Raw genomic sequence first — 18,553 nt, forward strand, 5'->3', positions numbered from 1 at the left:
CTTTGAGGGTCTTTCTCAGCCCGTCAGACTCATGAGTAAATACACACATCAAATTTTAAGGGAACACACGATGTCCCAAACACAAACATGGCGTTAGCTGACCTCAGCTTGAGTGAGGACACAGATTTATGTCTCTGTTATGAGATGATGCTGGCACCATATTCGGTCCTCCAGGAGGCTGACAGATGAGCATTTTCCACAGCGGTGTCACATTTTCAAGTTTTGAAAAAATGCACCGTTGTTGAAACCTCCAAGGTCACTGCCTCGCGAGGAAAGCATGGAGCATTTGTAAGACCTCGGTGTCCAGCTTTTATTGATGTGCTGTGTTCAGCAGGGATGTTCCCACACTGAAGCAGCACCCTGGACCCAACATGTCACCTTTCCACGGGAAGCCCGAGAAATCCTCACTCACTCATATCAGTTTCCCACCAACTCTGCGGACGAACTGAGATGACACGGCTTCTTTTTTATTTTCTTTGCAAGTAGAAGCTGTGGTTTATACGAGTGTCAAATGTTGCTGTCTCTAACCAGCCCCTGACCCTGCCTTCCCAGCAGCGTTCTGTTTGTAAACACAGTGAAGTCACACTTACACTTTGGCCCAGTGATGCAGGAACTCTGCCGTTTGTGGCACTGATGGCAAATAGTTTGGCTGCTCGTCAGAAGGCCGTCGAACTGTACATGTTTGAGCACAGGTGTTATTAGATGCCGTAATTTGTATCAAAACAAATTACGTGGCGGCGATGGGGATGCTTTCCTGCACAGGTCGGCGATGTAATTACATCACAAGGAAAGGTCAACATAATTATCATTCCATCATGATGATGCAAATGAGGATTTTTGCTCTCCGACTGCAGCTCTGGCTGCGGTCGCAGTGAGGTGCCACATGGATGCAGCTCACCTATTATGTACATGCATTCCTACCGGTCCTGATGCAATTAACACACAACCACTTCTGATGGGCAGGTATGGAGGTTTAAGATGACAAAGAAGCTCTCTAATCACATCTAAAGGTTTTTTTCACCAGAAATGGAGATTTGTGGGCTGTTTTTCTTATCGTGTTGAATTCAGTCCAATAGGACGATGTTTAAGCTTCATTTAATAGGTAAGATATCACCAATATTATAGATCGGGGGTCGGCAACCGGCGGCTCCAGAGCAGCATGCGGCTCTTTAGCGGCGCCCTAGTGGCTCCTGGAGCTTTTTCAAAATTTTTTGACCTTTTTTCTTTTTTTTTCCTTTTTTTCTTCTTTTTTCCTTTTTTTCTTCCTTTTTCCTTTCCTTTTTAATCTCAAGATTTCAACTTTTTTCTCGAAATTTTGACTTTTTTCTCAACATTTCGACTTTTTTCTTGAAGTGCATAATGAAAAAAAAAAACCTCCCCCCAGTTATAACTAATATAGATACATGCAGCATGTGTTATCTTCATTCTAAGTCTTATACAAGACTTTTCATTTTTTGCGGCTCCAGACATATTTGTTTTTTGCGTTTTTGGTCCAATATGGCTCTTTCAACATTTTGGGTTGCCGACCCCTGTTATAGATGCATTAAAAAAAGAAAAGCTGAACATCAAATTGAAATATTTTATTAAAAGCACTTGAAACCTAGAATAGTCACACAACAGACCATAAAATATGCAGTTTAGTCTATAAAAGGTTTTGAGTCATAGAGTAAAATGCTTTAACAAGACAGTATAAAAAACAGTATGTTTGAATATAAAAAAGGTTAAAATGGAACCATTTTAAACAGTTATGCAAATCTTCAGCATTTTGCTTTCCAGAAAAAGTGTAAAAGCCTTAACTGCTACAACTGATGATCTCTTGTCGATACAAAAGTGGAAAAAATTAATTGTAGACATGAATAAAACAGCGGCCGTTCAAACTAACTCTTTGGAAACACAGAGTGAGGCGGTTGGTGTTCAGACAGCCAGCAACGGCTCCACTGGGATGATGATGATGCTGCCGTACGGCTCCGCCTGATGCGCCGCCACCTGCTGGGCCGACGCCAGCTCTGTGGAGAGAATCAGTTCATTCAGGGGACCTGACGTCTCCAAATCCAACACCAACATGACTTCTAATATATGTGCTGCTGTCTATGTGAAGTATGTGCATCACAAAACTGCAGGTGCTGTTTTCCTCACTGAGCAGGTTGTCGAGTTTGAGAGCTGCAGTGAGGCGGCTGGCCTGAGGGGGCAGCAGAGAGGCGAAGGTGACCCTGCCAAGCCTCTGCACGGCGGAGATGATCGAGCTGGAAATAACGGGAGGGACAATTAAACCAGAATAGACTCGAGCTCTGATTTGCACAGAGAAATAAAGCTGCTGGTATTTTTATTTAGAAAATAAACAGCTGTGACCGGTCAAATCCTAAGTGATTGTAAAAGTGTTCTCTTTCTTAATTTTACTGATCCAGGCCTTGGCTCTGCACATTACGACTAAAGCCGTCATTACTACAGCAAATGCAATAAAAAAAAAAGAACAAACAAGAAACCCCAGCCATGGTGTCACACACATGAATTCATATTCCCCCCCTGCAGACCATTTCAGTCCTGCTGAATTAAATCAAATATTTCTCTGTTTCGTGACATCAGATGCACCAAAACTGACTGAAAATCCCTTCATATTTACCCAGCGTCTACAAATGTACTAATAACATTGTTTTGTAGCGAACTGTGCCTGTAGCGCAGCCTCGTCCCTCAGGTCGGATTTCTATTTTGAATTTCAAAGCAGATCTCAACTACTGAGAAAGTGGGTCATCCTGTGACGGGGCCTGTTGTCTATTGTCTATCCAACGTGTATTCGTGTAAGTGACTGAAAATGTCCAGATCAAGCCACTGAGGAGACAACAAAGGGGAGAATGGCAGTGTTACGCATCATTTAACCGCGTTTTGCCAAGACTGAACATAGTATCCTCAGATACTGACAGTGTGAAGCCAGAAAACTCTTTTATCCTATTGAGATTAGTCTTTTGATGTCAACACAGGGAAGTTAGTGCAATAAGATGCAACTGGAAGTTTCCAGCAGTCAGGATGGATCAAAGTCTATCAGAGTCCCATCATTTCTTTAATCACCCAGCATTACATCCTCATTCTACATGGATTTACACTCAGAGAATAACTCCGCTGGTTTTTATCTATATGCAAAATGTTTTACATCAGGGGTGTCAAACTCATTTTGCTTGGTGGGCCGGATTTGACTAATTTTTTTTCTCGCGGGCCGCACGCTCAAAATAACAAAAACGGTGCCAACATTTTTTTTTCTAATTCTTTTTTTTCCACTATTGTTATCTAATCCAATATCAGTTTAGTTAATTTTAAAGGAAATATGCACTTTATTTACACTCTAATTATGTAAAATATATTTCTTCAGGATCTTTTCTTGAAATTTCTCGTTTTTTTTCAAATTATGTAAGATACTTTTAATATCATTTTACAAAGATAAACAGAAACAAGTATGTTTTTTTTTATAGGAAATTTAATTAAAAGCAAAATCTTTCTTATTACATCCGAGAGTGTTTCTTTGTGATTTAGAGATTTTTCCAGTACAATTAAGTGTATTTATTTTTAAAAATTGGCGCGGATATTTACGCCAGTGTGCCGAAAAAATCAGCAATTCTCTTTTAACCGTACTACTTACTACGACCGTCTACAAAGAAATAAAATCGGCAAATGCATTCTAGAAAACTAAAAAAATGTCGAAAACTGCTCTCTTTGTGGAATAACGATGGATTTGTAGAAGAAATATATTATCGGATATGCTGCGATTCATGGCAATTATTTATGCCTTCCTTTTTAGTAAATTAACATTTCGTTTTTTTGCGTTGGAAACTTCTCGCAGGCCGCATGAAAATCTCTCTCGGGCCGCATGCGCACATATGACACCCCTGTTTTACATAAATGTATTCCTGGAACGTGGTGGTTGGTGTCAGCGTGTCGTCATACAGTTGTACCTCAGCATGTTACTGTCCTCTGTGTCAGGCTGAGCCTTAGGCATCTCGATGTTTTCCTCAGCTATCGGCTCCAATGGTGGATGAACCTCCTCCTGTGGAGACCTACACACACACACACACACACACACACACACACACACACACACACACACACACACACACACACACTGAGCTCGGTTTCTCACTTATGTAGTTTTTTCTTTTCTACTCATCCGGGACTCACCATCTGCTGGCGGGAGAAATAACGCCACTTACAGATCTGTCTTCTTTGGACGAGTCCAGGATCACGTCGGACACAGCTGTTTACACACATAAACAACAAACAGCTGGACGTTAGAGGTAAATCATGCGCTGTGTTCTACTGACAAATCCTGAGCTGCAAACTCGTGTGCGTGTGAGAAAGAGAGATGGACAACTCACATGAGCCCTCTGCGGGTTGCAGTCCTGACTCACTGTGTGACTGAAGGAAACAAACGAGATTTTTAATCTAATTTGTCTCACCAGTGAAGTGAGCATGCTCAGTTGTCAGGCAACAATGTTAATGGATATTTATGAATATTACAGCAATGCTTTTGCAAATGTATAAGATTTATGAACAGAGTTTTAGTACGGCCGTGTTCAGCTATCATAATCCATTAGCACTGCCATCAGGACTTGAGGTGATCCACATCTGGAACACCTCCACTCATCTAAAAACATCTGACTAACCTCCTTCATGCGTGAATGCCTCCTCTTCCTCTCCGTCCTCAGTATTTCCATGTCCGAATCCCCCTCAGCTTCACTCCTTTCTCCACTTCCAGGCAGGACGGTGAGTGTGGCTTGCTGTTTCCATAGCGACAGGAGGTCAGCGTGGATAAGAGCTTCAGAGGAGTCAAAAGGCACAAGTTGCCACATAGAGATTATATGAGGTAGTTTGTACTTGTTTATTTATTTTTTACCAGAACTTGAAAAAGTGTTGTTTATTATAAATTGTGCTTTACAGGCTCTAGAAACACTGAGAAGTTCTAAGTGTGTATGTGCTATTATCTAAAATCTGAAATTATTTTGCTTTTGGTTTGAGGTTTGCTGAGCCTTTTTAACACCGGCCTATTTTCATGGTATTAAAAAACTCCAGGAAGAAATCTAAATGCAAATCAGTCTTTCCACTAATTACGATCACTGGGGTTTGTAATGGATCTATTTCACAGCAGATTTATCGCTTGAGAAAATAGCACAGGTGAGCCGAACTGCATCAAACAATCTCTCAGTTCCATCTCAGGTCCTGCTGCAACACGGCAGCTAAACCACCTCATTAGTTTGAAACAACATGGATTCTTCCTCCTGCAGTGAACTAGGTTTATTCATGTGGAACCGACTACAGTTACGAGTCTGTCTATCATAGTGTACGTTTTTAAATAGGCTGATTGAAAAGTCAGCTAGAAAACAGGTGTTGCAGTTGGCACCTACATCCACAGGGGGCGCTGAAGAGCTGAGCAGGAGAGAGCAGCCCGGTCACCGCAGGGACGTCCAGCAACACTTGGGACTGAGAGAAGGAAACGTTAGTCTGATGCTGCTGATACAGACGGTACAAATATACACTCCTGATACAGAAGCTGTCATAGGAACGACAGCCGGGCAGTAAAATCAATAAACACTGTTCCAGTGGATTTAGAGAGAAGAGGAGAGCTGGAAAGATGCAGTGTAGTTAATTAACAATCTGGTGAATCGATACTTTCAAAACTGAAAATGTCAGTCAATGAATTACTGATGCTTATAAAATAACTTGCGATCTTTAAAGGATGCTGATGTTGTGTACCAGGTCCAGTGTCTCAGTCTGACAGTTCCCAATCCAGTCCTGCAGCTCCTCGTCAGGGATCTGGACCTCCGGGTCTGCAAACACCAGCTGACGCCTGCGTCCCCCTGCATGCTTCCTCCGAGGAGGAACCACCACCTGGTAGCACACACATACGTGCAATCATCTATTTAATTCAATCTTTTTATTACATTTAAAAAATGGTTTGATGAGAATAAGTTGTCTTTAAATTTGAAAAAAAAAAAAAAAATTATGATTTTTGGCCATTCAGGAAGAGAGACAAATATATCACTTACTTTAGAAGGAGTTTTAATTGATAGAGTATCACAATTTAGGTTTTTAGGTGTTATTATAGATGAGAAATTGACATAGAAAGCTCATATAGCTCATGTAAAATCAAAAGTGTGCAAAAATATTTTTGTTTTGAATGAGGCTAAGTTTGTGTTAAATCATACAGTAATGAGAACTTTATATTGTTCATTAATTTTGCCTTATTTAACTTATTGTGTTTCAGTCTGGGGCAACACATATCCAACTAATATGAATCCTTTATTTTTACTACAGAAAAGAGCACTTAGAGTTATTTACAATACGCATTACAGAGAACACACCAACAGATTATTTATTGAATCACGATTACTGAAACTCGATGATTTGGTTAAGTTACTGACACTCACAATCATGTACAGCTAAATGTAAAGCATTACCAGAAAATGTACAATACATGTTTACATTCAGTAACTTTCAGTACTTTCAGTTCAAACAATGAAGATAGTCGAAGAAAGTTTAATTTTAAACATCTATTTGCCTGAACAACTATAAAGCAGATGAGTGTTTCTGTTGTTGGAATTAAGTTATGGAATTCATTACAAGATGATTTAAAGGGCTGTATAAACATATTTCAGTTTTAAAAAAATTTTAAAAAGAAAAAAATAGCAATGTATGGATGAAATAGTTAAGATTTATAATATATGCGTATGGAGACAGACAATCTATCTTAGATTTTTTTGTTTTCCTTTCTTTGTGATGTTAACTGAGTAATTGTAATTGTGCAGACCATCGTTATTATTGTTCAATTTTGTTTTGAGGGAGGGGCAGGTATAATTATATATTTTCTTCTTCCTGCTCCTTTCTGGTTATGGAATATGCTTTAGTTGATGATTGTGTTGTTGTTATTTTACTTGTTTGTTTTTTGTTTTTTCTGAAATTAGGGAGCTTTTCTTGGTAATAACTATCAGCTATTAACTTTTTCACCGTGACTAGCGGGCATCCACCGTGTCTCACCTCTTCGTCACGACTTTCCGCTGGTCTGTCGCCATCGTGTTCAGACGCGGCGCCGGGCGGCGTTGGCATGGCGACATGTGGAGGTGTCACCTCAAGGGCAGCCTGACCCGTCTCCGCGCTCGGCAGCCACACGCCGTCCTGCTCCACTCCCAGAGTCTCCTTCAGCCTGGACGCATGACGCACACACTTACAGCAAACACAACACCTCACATGTTCTTCCAGCAAGTGAAAACAACCTTTTTTCCATGGTTTTTTTTTAGAACAACTGCTCTTATGACTAAAATGTTAACAGACAAATATTTTGTTAGTTTTCCAAGTTTGTAGACTCACTGGTCGACAGATGAACCGACTCCGTGGTCCCGCTCCACTTCAAAGAGGAAAAAAGGACATAAACATTACACACTGACAAACTAAACAGGTGCTTAGAAAGTACATTTACCCGAGGATTATCTCATCCATGGAAAGTGTATAAATACCAAGTTTATAAATACCAAGTGTTCCATGATTTGGAAATCATTTCAGTCAGCCAACTAAAGACTCCCTTTGTGATTGATGGCAGCACAACATCCTTTAAATATGAAAACCTGACACATAAATTACAGTCAAAATAAGAGTATCTCTATTCCAAACACGAAATGAATAATTAATTCCTTTTGTTTTGTTTTTGTAGCAGTGCCACAGATTTGATCTGGTCTGTGTAGCAAGAGCAGCCTTGCAGAGGAAACCCTGAGAGGCTGATGAACGTCACGTATAAACAAATCCTACTGTGTTGTGGGAAAGTTTTTGCCTCCTTCCTCTGCTTTTGCTTTTATGCCAAACCTAAACGTCTGAGATCAACCTGGCTGTATGTTTAACTCTAACCGGTTGTACCACTCTGGGCAGCAACGACTGCAATCAAGAGTGTGATGAGTCTTTAGCATCACTGTGGATCATTCAGGCCCACTCTGCTCTGTTCATTCAGCCACTCAGGAGACTTTTTAAGCATGAACGACCCGCTAAACGTCACGTTTAAGCATATCAATCTGATTTGAGTCCAAATGAGACGTTTATGAGGCCACTCCTTTTTTGTCTTATTTGAGCCACTCTGATACACTGCAAAAACTCAAAATCTTACCAGGAATATTTGTCTTATTTCTAGTTAAAATGTCTCATTTTTAGTCAAAAAATCTCATTACACTTAAAACAAGAAGAAGAAAGAAAGAAAAATAACTTGTTATTTGACAATTTTCACCTGTTTCAAGTAAATTTTCACTTGAAATAAGTAGAAAAATCTGCCAGTGGGACAAGATTTATCTTCTCATTAAAAGCAAAGAAATCTTGTTCCACTGGCAGATTTTTCTACTTATTTTAAGTGAAAATCTACTTGAAACAGGTGGAAATTGTTGTTTTTTCCAGTGATGAGTCTTGTTTTAAGAGTAATGAGATTTCTTTTACTAAAAATGAGACATTTTAACTAGAAATAAGACAAATATTCTTGTTAAGATTGTGAGTTTTTGCAGTGTATTAAAACCTGTTTGATGATTTGAAACATGTGAATATGACCCAAAAAAAAGAAGAAATTTGAAAGGGGCAAATACCTTTTCACAGTACTGTATAGTATGTTTCCACTTCAATAACTAAATCATTTAAGGTTAACTTTAAAGCTTGTCATGCAGGATATTTACGACAGAAAACACGCACCTCTGAGGAAATCGTCTGGTTGATCCATCAACAAATCAATTTCTCTGGTTGTGGCTTCAGGAATTTCGTCTCCTTCAAAATACTGACAAAGGGGGGGAAAAAACACATGCAATCAGTTGACGAAGAAGAATAAAAACAAGGAAAAAATTCACAACCAAAGACATAAACCAAAGAAATATGTTTAGATATCACTAACGGTTCTCTGTAAACCAGAAATAAACTCATGGGACAAGCAGGCAGGAGGGGAGCACCAATGAGAGCAGCATGTCTCTGTAAACTGAGCGCTGATATGAGGAAGTAATATCTTGTCAAAGCAATACGGCCTTCATCAGGCGACGGGGCTTCAGGAGAAGCTTTACATGCCCCTGGATGACAGACTGGGCCGACTAATAGCGTGTGGAGGTGCAGCAGCAGAAAAATGCTGCACTGAGACACAAACACAAGTTGATTCAGAACAGAACTGAGGATTTGATGTGTTCAATGTGGAGGAAAAGCACGGTTAGAGCGTCAATACTGAGATGGTTGGGACACACAAAGAGTTGGGACAGTGAATGCACTGATAGAGCGATGCTGGAGATGGAAGTGCAATATTCACACAGACAGGAATCCTCTCTGAGTGTATTGTCTGTGTGGTGGGAAAAAAACGGCACAAATAAACCCGGCAGCATTGAGCGTGTGCAGATTTTAATCCTGCTTCTTCCCCAAACAGCATAAATCAAAGGGAGACGAACAAAAAGAAGCATCCAACCTTCGAGAAAAACGTTAAGCAGATGTGCCGTGTGCACATGGTCCCCGTCTAGCTCACTTATTCACCGGGACATCTGCTGAGTCTAGAAAAACCACAACTGAGATCGTTCTGACAAAAGGGTTTACCTCAGCAGCATTGATGACAAACTGCTCCTTCTCCGTCAGGGTGATGTTCATCGGAGAGGAAGTGAAACCTGGAAGAGCACGACAGGATCAATCAGGAGTCAAAGCAGGCTGGAGCACAGAAAAGGATGTGCCAACACTGGAGACTGACATCCAGCGATGGCAACTGAATAATGTTTTTAAGGAGACGAGAGAGGAAACAGGAGGATTTTGATCTCTTCTATGGAGCAGACTTAGAGGTGTACTTACAAGTCATGCTTATATACCACAATCCCTATGATTGTTTGAATGGGTTACAAAAGTATAGCTTTCTGTGGATTTTGCTCGTAGGTTTCGTCCCCAAATGAGCCTAAATCAAAGTGACTTTAGAGAGTTTTACGGGTTTCTGCTCTGTGCTTCTATTCTCAGAGATAAACGGGCCATTTGTTGAGTACCGCCAACTGAACAGCTTCACTGACCCGTCCATGACATTTAGATCAAGAGTGTGCTTAAACCAGAAATGGTACAGAGCTAAAAGTGTTTCCAAAGATGAAATCTAAATCTCACCTTCCCGGCTGGACGTGGCGCGGCGCGGGCTGGGTGCCAGCGATTGCTGCAAAGCCAGCTCCTCAATTGCCATATTTATCTGGAAATAAACATCACACATATAATGGGACAGACAAAAATCAGAGGCTGTTTATCACAGTATGTGATGAGGTACTGGCTTTAGTGAACACAAGGTGTTCAAACACGAGGTTTTTCTTTGCTATCTGAAAACCCAACAGCTAGTGTCCAACGGCAAAACCATGTCCAGGTTCCTTCTCTAGGTAAATCAACACCCTCCTGTTCCATGCACAGGTTATTATTTAAATGCAGAAAATGAGAGACAGTTTGCACAACTTATTCCAACTAGGGATGGGCGGTATGGACTAAAAAATGTATCACGATAATTTCTGGCATTTATCCCGATAACGATAAAAAAAATACCAATTCAACTCCACCTTTGTAACTATAAATCTATCACCACATTCAGTCTTTGGAGCCAAAACACTGCTCTAAAATATACTAAATGCTACTAGACTACACCAATTAAATTTAATTGATGAAAACCAATTAAATTAGTACAACTGTACCGCAAAACTGAAATGACTCAGATCCGCCATGTTTGTTTCACAAACACGTTATCAACGGGAATTTATTCTTCTTTCTTTCTTTCTTTCTTCCTTCCTTCCTTCCTTCCTTCCTTCCTTCCTTATTTTCTTCCTTCCTTCCTTCCTTCCTTCCTTCCTTCCTTCCTTATTTCCTTCCTTCCTTCCTTCCTTCCTTCCTTCCTTCCTTCCTTATTTTCTTCCTTCCTTCCTTCCTTCCTTATTTCCTTCCTTCCTTCCTTCCTTCCTTCCTTCATTCCTTCCTTATTTCCTTCCTTCCTTCCTTCCTTCCTTCCTTCCTTCCTTCCTTCCTTCCTTCCTTCCTTCCTTCCTTCCTTATTTCCTTCCTTCCTTATTTTTTCCCTTCCTTCCTTCCTTATTTTCTTCCTTCCTTCCTTCCTTCCTTCCTTCCTTCCTTCCTTCCTTCCTTCCTTCCTTCCTTCCTTCCTTCCTTATTTTTTCCCTTCCTTCCTTCCTTCCTTCCTTATTTTCTTCCTTCCTTCCTTCCTTCCTTCCTTCCTTATTTTTTCCCTTCCTTCCTTCCTTCCTTCCTTATTTTCTTCCTTCCTTCCTTCCTTATTTTTTCCCTTCCTTCCTTCCTTCCTTCCTTCCTTCCTTCCTTCCTTCCTTCCTTCCTTCCTTCCTTCCTTCCTTCCTTATTTTCTTCCTTCCTTCCTTCCTTCCTTCCTTATTTCCTTCCTTCCTTCCTTCCTTCCTTCCTTCCTTCCTTCCTTCCTTATTTTCTTCCTTCCTTCCTTCCTTCCTTCCTTCCTTATTTTTTCCCTTCCTTCCTTCCTTCCTTATTTCCTTCCTTCCTTCCTTCCTTCCTTCCTTCCTTATTTCCTTCCTTCCTTCCTTCCTTCCTTCCTTCCTTCCTTCCTTATTTCCTTCCTTCCTTCCTTATTTCCTTCCTTCATTCCTTCCTTCCTTCCTTATTTTCTTCCTTCCTTCCTTCTTTATTTTCTTCCTTCCTTCCTTCCTTCCTTCCTTCCTTATTTTCTTCCTTCCTTCCTTCCTTCCTTATTTTCTTCCTTCCTTCCTTCCTTCCTTCCTTCCTTCCTTCCTTCCTTCCTTCCTTCCTTCCTTCCTTCCTTCCTTATTTTCTTCCTTCCTTCCTTCCTTCCTTCCTTCCTTCCTTCCTTCCTTCCTTATTTTTTCCCTTCCTTCCTTCCTTCCTTCCTTCCTTCCTTATTTTCTTCCTTCCTTCCTTCCTTCCTTCCTTCCTTCCTTCCTTCCTTATTTTTTCCCTTCCTTCCTTCCTTCCTTCCTTCCTTCCTTCCTTCCTTCCTTATTTTCTTCCTTCCTTCCTTCCTTCCTTCCTTCCTTCCTTATTTCCTTCCTTCCTTCCTTCCTTCCTTCCTTCCTTCCTTCCTTCCTTCCTTCCTTATTTTCTTCCTTCCTTCCTTCCTTCCTTCCTTCCTTCCTTCCTTATTTTTTCCCTTCCTTCCTTCCTTCCTTCCTTCCTTCCTTCCTTATTTTCTTCCTTCCTTCCTTCCTTCCTTCCTTATTTTTTCCCTTCCTTCCTTCCTTCCTTCCTTCCTTCCTTCCTTCCTTCCTTCCTTCCTTCCTTCCTTCCTTCCTTCCTTATTTTTTCCCTTCCTTCCTTCCTTCCTTCCTTCCTTCCTTCCTTCCTTCCTTCCTTCCTTCCTTCCTTCCTTATTTTTTCCCTTCCTTCCTTCCTTCCTTCCTTCCTTCCTTCCTTCCTTATTTTTTCCCTTCCTTCCTTCCTTCCTTCCTTCCTTCCTTCCTTCCTTCCTTCCTTCCTTCCTTCCTTCCTTATTTTCTTCCTTCCTTCCTTCCTTCCTTCCTTATTTTTTCCCTTCCTTCCTTCCTTCCTTCCTTCCTTCCTTCCTTCCTTCCTTCCTTATTTTCTTCCTTCCTTCCTTCCTTCCTTCCTTATTTTTCCCTTCCTTCCTTCCTTCCTTCCTTCCTTCCTTCCTTCCTTCCTTCCTTCCTTCCTTCCTTCCTTATTTTTTCCCTTCCTTCCTTCCTTCCTTCCTTATTTCCTTCCTTCCTTCCTTCCTTCCTTCCTTCCTTCCTTATTTTCTTCCTTCCTTCCTTCCTTCCTTCCTTCCTTCCTTCCTTCCTTCCTTCCTTCCTTCCTTCCTTATTTTTTCCCTTCCTTCCTTCCTTCCTTCCTTCCTTCCTTCCTTCCTTCCTTCCTTCCTTCCTTCCTTCCTTATTTTTTCCCTTCCTTCCTTCCTTCCTTCCTTCCTTCCTTATTTCCTTCCTTCCTTCCTTATTTCCTTCCTTATTTCCTTCCTTCATTCCTTCCTTCCTTCCTTATTTTCTTCCTTCCTTCCTTCCTTCCTTCCTTCCTTCCTTCCTTCCTTATTTCCTTCCTTCCTTCCTTCCTTCCTTATTTTCTTCCTTCCTTCCTTCCTTCCTTCCTTATTTTCTTCCTTCCTTCCTTCCTTCCTTATTTTCTTCCTTCCTTCCTTCCTTCCTTCCTTCCTTCCTTATTTTCTTCCTTCCTTCCTTCCTTCCTTCCTTCCTTCCTTCCTTATTTTTTCCCTTCCTTCCTTCCTTCCTTCCTTCCTTATTTTCTTCCTTCCTTCCTTCCTTCCTTCCTTCCTTCCTTCCTTCCTTCCTTCCTTCCTTCCTTCCTTATTTTTTCCCTTCCTTCCTTCCTTCCTTCCTTCCTTCCTTCCTTCCTTCCTTCCTTATTTTTTCCCTTCCTTCCTTCCTTCCTTATTTCCTTCCTTCCTTCCTTCCTTCCTTCCTTCCTTCCTTCCTTATTTTCTTCCTTCCTTCCTTCCTTCCTTCCTTCCTTCCTTATTTTTTCCCTTCCTTCCTTCCTTCCTTCCTTCCTTCCTTCCTTCCTTATTTTCTTCCTTCCTTCCTTCCTTCCTTCCTTATTTTTTCCCTTCCTTCCTTCCTTCCTTCCTTCCTTCCTTCCTTCCTTCCTTCCTTCCTTCCTTCCTTCCTTATTTTTTCCCTTCCTTCCTTCCTTCCTTCCTTCCTTCCTTCCTTCCTTCCTTCCTTCCTTCCTTCCTTATTTTTTCCCTTCCTTCCTTCCTTCCTTCCTTCCTTCCTTCCTTCCTTCCTTCCTTCCTTCCTTCCTTCCTTCCTTCCTTCCTTCCTTCCTTATTTTCTTCCTTCCTTCCTTCCTTCCTTCCTTCCTTATTTTTTCCCTTCCTTCCTTCCTTCCTTCCTTCCTTCCTTATTTTCTTCCTTCCTTCCTTCCTTCCTTCCTTCCTTCCTTCCTTCCTTCCTTATTTTTTCCCTTCCTTCCTTCCTTCCTTCCTTCCTTCCTTCCTTCCTTCCTTCCTTCCTTCCTTCCTTCCTTCCTTCCTTATTTTTTCCCTTCCTTCCTTCCTTCCTTATTTCCTTCCTTCCTTCCTTCCTTCCTTCCTTCCTTATTTTCTTCCTTCCTTCCTTCCTTCCTTCCTTCCTTATTTTTTCCCTTCCTTCCTTCCTTCCTTCCTTCCTTCCTTCCTTCCTTCCTTCCTTCCTTCCTTCCTTCCTTATTTTCTTCCTTCCTTCCTTCCTTCCTTCCTTCCTTCCTTCCTTATTTTTTCCCTTCCTTCCTTCCTTCCTTCCTTCCTTCCTTCCTTCCTTCCTTCCTTCCTTCCTTCCTTCCTTCCTTCCTTCCTTCCTTATTTTTTCCCTTCCTTCCTTCCTTCCTTCCTTCCTTCCTTCCTTCCTTCCTTCCTTCCTTCCTTCCTTCCTTCCTTCCTTCCTTCCTTCCTTCCTTCCTTCCTTCCTTCCTTCCTTCAAGTACGTTGTGCGTGGATTTAACACAGAACCATAAATCCGGCTTTACACAAAAACGTCATCAACAGGAATTTTTCATTTTTACCGCGAGATGACAAATTCTTACCGTGGGGAATTTTTTGGACGGTTTATCGTGAACGGTAAAATATCGCCCATTCCTAATTCCAACTAATGCTTTCTGATTGTTTTCTCCCCACGACTGCTCACGTGTTTAAATCCAGCGCACCTTTAAACGTTCAATAACCTCGCCAGTGACTAGTCTTGTGTTACAAGGTGTCCATCTTATGCTGCCTTGTTTGTCTATGAATAAAGTCACGTGTTGATTGCCTACGAAGGAAGATCAAAAATGAGACACATTTCAACCACGTCTGACAGATTTACAGCACATAGAGTTAGATATCTGCTGTGATTTACTCTCTCTGACAGAACCAAGGATTATAGGTATGAGAGTGCTACACTAACTCACATAAACAGTGATTTACGGAAATAACCCAAAAAAGCACTATAATAATATAAGGTAATGTGGTAAATCATCTTTAGAAATGCCTTTCGGTCGGCAGTATCTTTTAACTGACAATATTTAACCTTTTACAACTGAGCGTTCAGTTATTCTGCTCCTCACCGGTGGAACAAACTTCCTGTAGACCTGAGGTCTGTCCAACTGTAGATCCTTCAAATCAGGATAAAAACATTACTGTTTACTGAAGCATACTCTTAAATTAAACTTACCTGCTGTACTCTACTGCCCTTACTTTTAACAACTTGTGCTTTTTATTACTTTACCTCTTTTCTTACCATTTTATTTCATTTTATTTGTTATTTACTGTTTAATTGTGTTTTGCCGCTTTTAATGTTGATGTAAAGCACTTTGAATTACCTTGTGTTGAATTGTGCTATACAAATAAACTTGCCTTGAGCATTTAAATCTGGTCAGAGTAACTCAGTAATCAATTATCTAATTTCTTGTTCAATTTACAGCTTTTATTACTGATTTATAAGTCTTAAAAAGGAAGGCACAAATATTTGACTCAATAAGCTCTACCCAGCTTTACACAGCGGACCGTTAACCTGAAGAGCTCCTGCGGTGGAAGATCAGATGAAGACCCTGCACGGTAAACGTGCAGCACATGGCTGTGCTGGTGAAAACTGTACCTGCTTATAGGGGCTGGAAAACTGGTGACAGTCCATGCGACCAAAGAAGGGGTCCTGAGCCCCCTCTGCCTCCTCCATCATGTGCAGGACGTCAGGAAGGTCCAAGGAAACCCTGCCACACAAACGGAGTTCAGCGCTGCAGCTTATGCAGGCTTTATGAATTCATAAAGGGAGAAATTATTACTGGGAGAGTATTTGCATGAACATGCATATTCCAAGAACAATAAGTGAAAATATATCATGCAGACACATGAGTTTATATGCTGCTGCTCCATAACATGACTGATCAAACATTCATGAAGCTATTCACATGTCCATCTGTAAAAAAAACCATATCCTCCTTTTCACAGTCCAGCCTTCATCCCTCAAATGAGCTCATAAATATTCCACCAGGAGCCTCTGAGCTCATACTTCCCCAAATACACCCAGTCTCATACGCTGTTGAGCTTAAATTTCAGACACCTCAGGGTACAAAACTCTTGTCTGATGTACATTTTTGGCCTGTGAGTGTGTGAGTGTGTATGTGTAGACCTTTCAGATTCATCCATATCAATACGTATGGATTTCTGACGGCGCAGCAGGCGGTTGATGATTTGTTGAATCTCCTCTGGAATAAAGGAAACGGGTGAAAGGTTTTACCACCCAAATATTTGGGAGGCAGTATTTTCTGAAGAAGGCTAATAAATGGGATGACATCCTCCCGACACACGAGCCGTGGTCAGTGATGCAGACAACGTCCTAATTCCAGGAATCTCATTTAGAAGAGCCTTTTCTTTTTCAGTTCTTCACATTTGAATTTTGTGGACGAGTAAAGTGCTTTCGTCCACTCAGAAGTACAAATGCATCTAATCTTCAAATTAGCACATGAAACAGCAGAATAAACATGTTACGTAGACAACATCTTTCCAGTGTAATCTGCACACAACGCAACAGACACTGACTGCTTTCTTTGCATCTCACATACAAAGTAATTCTGCATTGTATTTTGTTGTTTTCATCAACCCCGACGAGAACGGCATGATTGCAAATCTGCTGGATGTTGCATGAAGGTGTCAGGGTGTAATTTAAATCCAGATTGATCAGAACCGCACAACTGTTTCAATGATATTGCTTTTCATCCGCTCCATACCGGCCTCTAAATCCTTCTACATCAGGGTGATAGCACTGATACAGTCTTACCCTGAGAGCATCTCTGAGCTGGAGAGGAGCGACAGAGATGATGTGCTGAATTGTGCATGAGAAAAACACGTCTCTTCCATTATACGTACCAACCTAGAAAAACCTGCTCTGCTTCCTTTCATGTTGAAGTGACATACTGACGGCCTTTTCTGCAAATCCTACATAAGCTTGCTGCTGTAAAATTACACTCAATTCTTAATCCAATTTACCCTCTTTCCGAGCGTTCCTATGTCACATTTATAATGACGTTACAGTGCATCAGTGTTTGTAAGGGTGTAGAGAGTCACAATGATTTTCAGTCTCTGATCTTTATACTTTAATTCCTTGTTCTCTTACCGAGCAGAAAGCTGCACTGCCTGTGATAGACCACGACCACCCCATACTGCAGCTGGGACGACAGGTACAGGGAGAAACGGGGCTTGGGCTGGTTCGGCCCCAACGACGGGACCTGTGAAGTCACGTACTTCACAATGTCCACGCTTTCAGCAGGAACACAAAATAAGTTAGAGAAGTTTAGCCAAAAATAGAATAGAATAGAATACTTTATTGTCATTATACACGGGTACAGTGAGATTAAAAGCAGCATCACCTCTTCAGTGCAAGACAGTGCAAACAGATAAGAAATATAAATAATATAAAAAGGTTAAGGTGCATTTTGAATGGTGAAATCAAGACCTGAGATCCTATCTACAGATAATAACATAACTACACGTGGTGAAATATTGCACATATAGGCCGGGAAAAAGTATTTCAAGGTAAAAAAACAGTAATGAAGAAAGTGTATCAAACCCAGACTTTAAAATGAAGGATTAAAAACTACCAGGAGTAGAGGGAGTGGATCCATATGGATACAGATCAATACATGTAATCATAATCAATCCATGTCATCAAGTCATTTTTATTACAGGAACCCAAAAATAAAAATGTTAAATGATCTATTAGTTATTTATTGCGATCTGATATGAACAGAAGTGATTATGTTCAATCAACAGTATTATGATCTCAAATAAATCACAAGCTCCTGAATCTAATAAAAACAAAATTGTATCATGGCAGACTTTGCAATATTGTCCCTCATCAACAGTCATCCACTTGACTGATATAATAATGTGAAATTATGACACTACGTGCGAACAGATAACATGAAAAAACATGAAGCAAATACAGACTGCTTAACAGATGAGATATAACTGTGGTGTAACATGTGAATGTAATGGTTTATATTCTCACCAGGTTAGCTTCACATTGACTCTGAGCATCTCTCTGCGGGTCACCTGGATTCCTCTGGTGGCTGCTAACCTGAATTACAACACATTTGGAACATGAAAAAAAGAAAAAAAAACTAAATTTTACGGTAAATTCACATTTTTAACTGTCTTACCAGATTGTAGAAAAGCAGCCAGTATGGCGTTGGAGCACATTTGGGTAGTAAAACATTTTGCTTTGGCTTTAAAACTCACTTATTGTTGCAACTTCAAATGTAATATTGCAAATGGGTTAATGGAAATGATCAAAGGCAGTGATTGTGGTTTTCCCGCGTGAAGGTCTAATTGGACCAATCAATTTGCGGGAGTCTCTTTGAAAAGTAACCATCTGTGATGCGTTCAAACACCAAGGACAAAAACAGAAAAGTTAGAATCTAAGTGATACTGAATGAATTTGGGGTTTGAAGACGGATATATGAATAATGAAAGCAATGCTAAACGTATAATCTTGTCTTTACTTCTAGATTTATGAATTATATCTGTGTATTGCATTTGACAGGGACATTTCCCGCAAATGATTTATAACTATGAGGTGGAGTATTTAAA

General features: G+C 40.6%; 1 protein-coding gene across 1 annotated transcript; it reads right to left on the reverse strand.

Annotated features, from left to right (window-relative positions):
* Nucleotides 1-1,873: 1,873 nt before the first annotated feature.
* On the reverse strand, nucleotides 1,874-18,179 carry rec8b (REC8 meiotic recombination protein b). The gene is made up of 18 exons (XM_061714064.1): nucleotides 18,124-18,179; nucleotides 17,973-18,041; nucleotides 17,079-17,221; nucleotides 16,095-16,170; nucleotides 15,564-15,675; nucleotides 10,114-10,192; nucleotides 9,571-9,638; nucleotides 8,698-8,779; nucleotides 7,348-7,384; nucleotides 7,018-7,183; nucleotides 5,737-5,871; nucleotides 5,388-5,463; nucleotides 4,650-4,801; nucleotides 4,362-4,401; nucleotides 4,165-4,240; nucleotides 3,942-4,043; nucleotides 2,137-2,243; nucleotides 1,874-2,006 (listed from the first exon to the last, which is right to left on the reverse strand). The coding sequence occupies exons 1-18, from the start codon at nucleotides 18,177-18,179 to the stop codon at nucleotides 1,915-1,917; spliced, it is 1,668 nt and encodes a 555-aa protein (XP_061570048.1). The 3' UTR covers nucleotides 1,874-1,914.
* Between the last annotated feature and the right edge of the window lie 374 nt (nucleotides 18,180-18,553).

Source organism: Cololabis saira, chromosome 22, assembly GCF_033807715.1.
Source record: "Cololabis saira isolate AMF1-May2022 chromosome 22, fColSai1.1, whole genome shotgun sequence".
NCBI lineage: Eukaryota > Metazoa > Chordata > Actinopteri > Beloniformes > Belonidae > Cololabis > Cololabis saira.

Excerpts from the sequence above, each read along its gene's own strand:
- rec8b (XM_061714064.1), bottom strand. The coding sequence starts at position 18,179 with ATGTTTTACTACCCAAATGTGCTCCAACGCCATACTGGCTGCTTTTCT. Across the intron at positions 15,676-16,094 it reads GATATGGATGAATCTGAAAG|GGTTTCCTTGGACCTTCCTG; the intron begins GTCTACACATAC and ends TTTGTGTGGCAG. Across the intron at positions 4,241-4,361 it reads GCAACCCGCAGAGGGCTCAT|CTGTGTCCGACGTGATCCTG; the intron begins GTGAGTTGTCCA and ends GTGTGTAAACAG.